The following is a 4,906-nucleotide window of genomic DNA, read 5'->3' as shown; positions in this document are numbered from 1 at the left end:
TTCTTTGTAAATTTTCTTTTCTTTTTAGTTAGTGTTCATCCAATCGTCTATTTACTTCATAAAATAAAAATATTATTTAAATGATTTATAAATTTTATTAAAAATTTATTAAGTTACGTTAAATTAAGTAAAATAACTTATATTTATTTTTTTAATTTTAGAAAAACTACAAACTACTAGGTAAACTACTAACACGAATTGACTTATATTCTCTGTAAACTTTGTTTATTTATAAATTATATTAAAAATTTATTAAGTTATGTTAAATTAAGTAAAATAACATATATATATATATACTTTTATTTTGAAAAACTACTAACTACAAACTAAACTATTGACACAAATTGACTTCTATTCTCTGTAAATTTTAAATTCTATAACATTATTTGAAAAATAATTAAGTAATATCAAATGACTTTAATAACATTTATTAACTTTTAAACTGAAAATTATTGATTTAACGATCGTATTTGTTACTGTCCATCACATAGTTTATTTACTTTAAATTAAAAAACATATTTTAACAGTAACAAATTTATGGGCTGTATTTCGATTTTATTAAGTAATATTAAATTAACTTTAATAACATCTATTTACTTTTAATTTGTAATTTTTTTATTGATAATTAAGTAATATTAAATAAACTATATTAAAAAGGCCAATTATAAGATAATTATCAAATTTTATTAATTAATATTACATTATCTAAAGAACAAATATTTGGTTCATAAGATAGATATATATTTCGTTTCACAAAAATAAAACTAATATGTTAGATTTCTATATCAAGTAAAACAATGCGAAACTAGAATTATAGTGGAAAATTTCATAACTGATTCGATTATTTTTAACCACATAACTATTTTTTGCAAATAAAAATTTAATATTTGATATTAATATATTAATTTTAATTCGTGTTTCGCACGGATTATGAATAATTCTCTACAAATATTAATTCGATATTTTTAGTCTCGGACCCGTGTTTTGCACTGGTTATCAACTATCCATACTAATAAGCGTCCCAAATCTTGGTAGTCACTAGAAAATTATACTACTATTTTTAAAATTTTAAGTAATAAATCTCAGCCGACAAAAATTAACTTCTACTCTCTATAAATTTTATTTTCCTTCAATTTTTATTTGTTGTTGAACATTCGAGCGTCGATTTAATTTAAAATAATCGTATTGGTAAGTTAACATGTCAGATTTATATAAGTAATTAGGTGCATGCAAAATTAGAACTATACAGTGAAATTTTAGAGTTACACTTAATTTCGATTTTTTAACTACATATTTTAACAACATTTTATATATTATATTTAGATCAGTATTTTGCACGGATTATGAGTTTCAGTTTTATGCAAATAATAATGTGATACTATTATTTTTAATTTTGGGTCCGTGCTTCGTACGGGTTACTAATTAGTATATTTAAATTAAATATATTCATTCCACCACTTAACCAAACAAATAATATTAAGAATGATGTCGCCCGCAAGGTTGACTCAGTTAGTTAAAAAAAGGATAATTATTCTCTTGGTTACATGTTTGAATCTCATAAAGTCTGTTCACTTCGATAAAAAAAAATACTATATTTCTGAAAATCACTTGGATAAAAAAATACTATATTTCTGAAAATGCTTGAATATTTTAGAAACATTTTGAGCGGTCATACAATTTTCAAATTTAACTTAATCACGTGCAACCTCCCCGTTTAACAAATCATTCTCCATCAATGTATCTCTTCAATCTTCAAGTCTTACTCTTGTGCCCCCATCCCATCCAATAACCATATCTGAAAGAAATTATTACCCAAGGATGTCAAAATTTCTATTTTCTAATTCCCGAAATTGGAAAGTTGTTAATCAGGATATATAATCGTTGATCAGTAATTGACCAATGAAAATTGTCATATACTGTATTATTAAATGAAACATCTAATCTAGAAACACTTTGCAAAGAATAAAGCCTTTATTAGTTTAAAGCTTTTAACCCCAAAGATTCCAGTTGTCTACCAGTATTTCATTTCGTTATACCTACAATTAGCCTAGCACCGCAATGACTCATCATCTACAATTGCTTACAATCACATTTCTATATACCTCAATATTTTGTATTAAAAAAAATTAACTCGTCTCACACAAATTATAGGCAAATAGTAGATGACCCACACACACCTAAACCTAATTTCCCTCCAAACCCCTTCCTTGATGAGGTTGAGTAAACAACAAGTAATATTCTTTATTTTCTACGTAATACACTTCAAATCTTACTTAATTAATTAGTTACCATCCACGTGTCAAATCAAACACTACCAGATATAGAAGACGTGTAGATATCAAATATTAGGAAGTGTTGGTCACCTCACTCCTTTTCCCCTCTTCAACACATAACATGCAATATATACGCACGTAAACTCAACATTCATAAACACACAATTTTCCTCATTGTTTATATATATATATATATGTTCGAATCTCATTGATTGTTCTAAAGAAATGGCAACTCAAACCAGTTCACCTATACGAAATAGCATGCCTTTTTTCAACTTACGAGAAGAAATCGAGCCTTCACGGCTCCGAAGCTCGCCCACACTTGGCCAGCTACTGAAATGTGTCGGAGATGTTCGAAAAGATGTCGTTGGCGATGAAACACCGCCGCATCAGTCGCTTGACATGAGCGAGGATTCGATGAGTACGGATTCTCGGGCTATGCCGTTTGTTCTAGCGTTTAATAATTTAACGTACAGTGTTAAAGTTCGTCGTAAGATGAAGCTCCCGTCCTTGTTTTCGAATCGAAGCTCCGAGACTAATCCTGTCGCGGGAGAGAATATGTATTCGAATACTAAGACTCTCCTTAATGACATTTCGGGAGAGGCGCGGGATGGTGAGATACTTGCGGTTCTTGGTGCTTCGGGATCGGGGAAATCGACTCTGATTGATGCGTTAGCGAATAGGATTGCGAAAGGGAGCTTGAAAGGAAAGGTTACGCTCAATGGAGAACATCTCGAGTCGAGATTACTTAAAGTAATCTCGGCATATGTAATGCAAGATGATTTACTTTTTCCAATGCTCACGGTTGAAGAAACACTAATGTTCGCAGCTGAGTTTCGGCTTCCAAGAACACTCTCGAAATCGAAGAAGAAGCTCAGAGTGCAAGCCCTGATTGATCAATTAGGTCTCCGTAACGCTGCCGACACAGTTATTGGAGATGAAGGCCATCGCGGTGTCTCGGGTGGTGAGCGTCGCCGGGTGTCAATTGGGATTGACATTATTCATGATCCAATTCTGCTCTTTCTAGATGAGCCAACTTCGGGACTTGATTCCACGTCAGCATATATGGTGGTAAAAGTTTTGCAACGAATTGCTCAAAGTGGGAGTATAGTAATGATGTCCGTGCACCAACCGAGTTATCGAATTCTTGGCTTACTGGACAGATTGCTGTTTTTATCGCGAGGTCAGACGGTTTACAGCGGTTCTCCTGCGAATCTACCATTATATTTTTCGGATTTCGGACATCCGATTCCGGAAAATGAGAACCGGACCGAGTTTGCACTGGACCGGATCCGTGAACTTGAAGGCTCACCCGGTGGCACAAAGAGCCTAGTCGAGTTCAACAAATCATGGCAAAGCCTAAAAAGGAGTCGTCGAGATTTTGATCAAACTCCAAGCCCTGCACGTAATTTGTCACTGAAAGAAGCCATAAGTGCAAGCATTTCACGAGGTAAACTTGTTTCTGGTGCAACTAACGATGTGAACCCTGCTTCTATGGTTCCTACATTCGCCAATCCGGCTTGGATTGAAATGGCAGTGTTATCCAAAAGATCATTCACTAATTCTCGAAGAATGCCAGAGCTTTTCGGAATCAGACTAGGAGCAGTTATGGTGACTGGCTTCATATTAGCTACAATGTTCTGGAACCTTGATAATTCGCCAAAAGGAGTTCAAGAACGTCTAGGATTTTTCGCATTTGCAATGTCCACAACATTCTACACTTGCGCAGATGCATTGCCTGTTTTTCTTCAAGAGCGCTACATTTTCATGAGAGAAACAGCTTACAATGCATATCGTCGATCATCGTATGTTCTGTCACATTCACTCGTCGTTTTGCCATCTCTAATATTTCTCTCCTTCGCCTTCTCTGCCACTACATTTTGGGCAGTTGGCCTAGACGGTGGATTATCAGGTTTCATTTTCTACTTTTTCATGATCTTCGCTGCATTTTGGGCGGGAAGTTCATTCGTGACATTCCTCTCCGGAGTTGTGCCTCATGTTATGCTTGGCTACACAATTGTAGTTGCAATATTAGCCTACTTTCTTCTATTCAGCGGATTCTTCATAACTCGAGACAGAATTCCTCCATACTGGATATGGTTCCACTACATTTCACTAGTGAAGTACCCTTACGAAGGCGTTCTACAAAACGAATTCGAGAATCCTACAAAATGCTTTGTAAAGGGTGTACAAATTTTCGACAATTCGCCATTAGGCCAAGTTCCAAATGCCATGAAATTGAACTTGTTGAAGAGCATGAGCAAGACCTTGGGAATGCCAATCAATGCACGGACATGCTTGACGACGGGGGCGGATATATTGCAGCAACAAGGGATCACAGATTTGAGCAAGTGGAATTGCTTGTGGGTGACTGTGGCTTGGGGTTTTTTCTTTAGGATTTTGTTTTACTTCTGTTTATTGTTGGGAAGTAAAAACAAGAGAAGGTAAAAAAAAGTGATAAAGAAAAAAAAGAAAAATCAGCTTGTAAGTGTATTTCGGAAGGGGAGGGGTTGTTTGATTTCTTGTTTTTTTTGTAAATTTTAAAGGTTGCGTGGCAATTATGATATTTGGGATATGTTATAATGAAATTTATATTATTAATTATGTATTACTAAATTAAATCTCGTACGATG

The 4,906-nt window shown here is 33.8% G+C and overlaps 1 protein-coding gene across 1 annotated transcript; it reads left to right on the top strand.

The window, feature by feature from the left end:
• The first annotated feature begins 2,449 nt into the window (after positions 1-2,449).
• LOC141689044 (ABC transporter G family member 6-like) lies at positions 2,450-4,906 on the top strand. The gene has a single exon (XM_074493204.1). It carries the CDS (start codon positions 2,499-2,501, stop codon positions 4,719-4,721), a length of 2,223 nt encoding a protein of 740 aa, XP_074349305.1. The 5' UTR covers positions 2,450-2,498; the 3' UTR covers positions 4,722-4,906.

Source organism: Apium graveolens, chromosome 10 (assembly GCF_009905375.1).
Source record: "Apium graveolens cultivar Ventura chromosome 10, ASM990537v1, whole genome shotgun sequence".
NCBI lineage: Eukaryota > Viridiplantae > Streptophyta > Magnoliopsida > Apiales > Apiaceae > Apium > Apium graveolens.
The sequence above is the reverse complement of the archived record's forward strand: the minus strand, read 5'-3'. Positions and strand labels throughout refer to the sequence as shown.

Excerpts from the sequence above, each read along its gene's own strand:
- LOC141689044 (XM_074493204.1), top strand. The coding sequence starts at position 2,499 with ATGGCAACTCAAACCAGTTCACCTATACGAAATAGCATGCCTTTTTTC.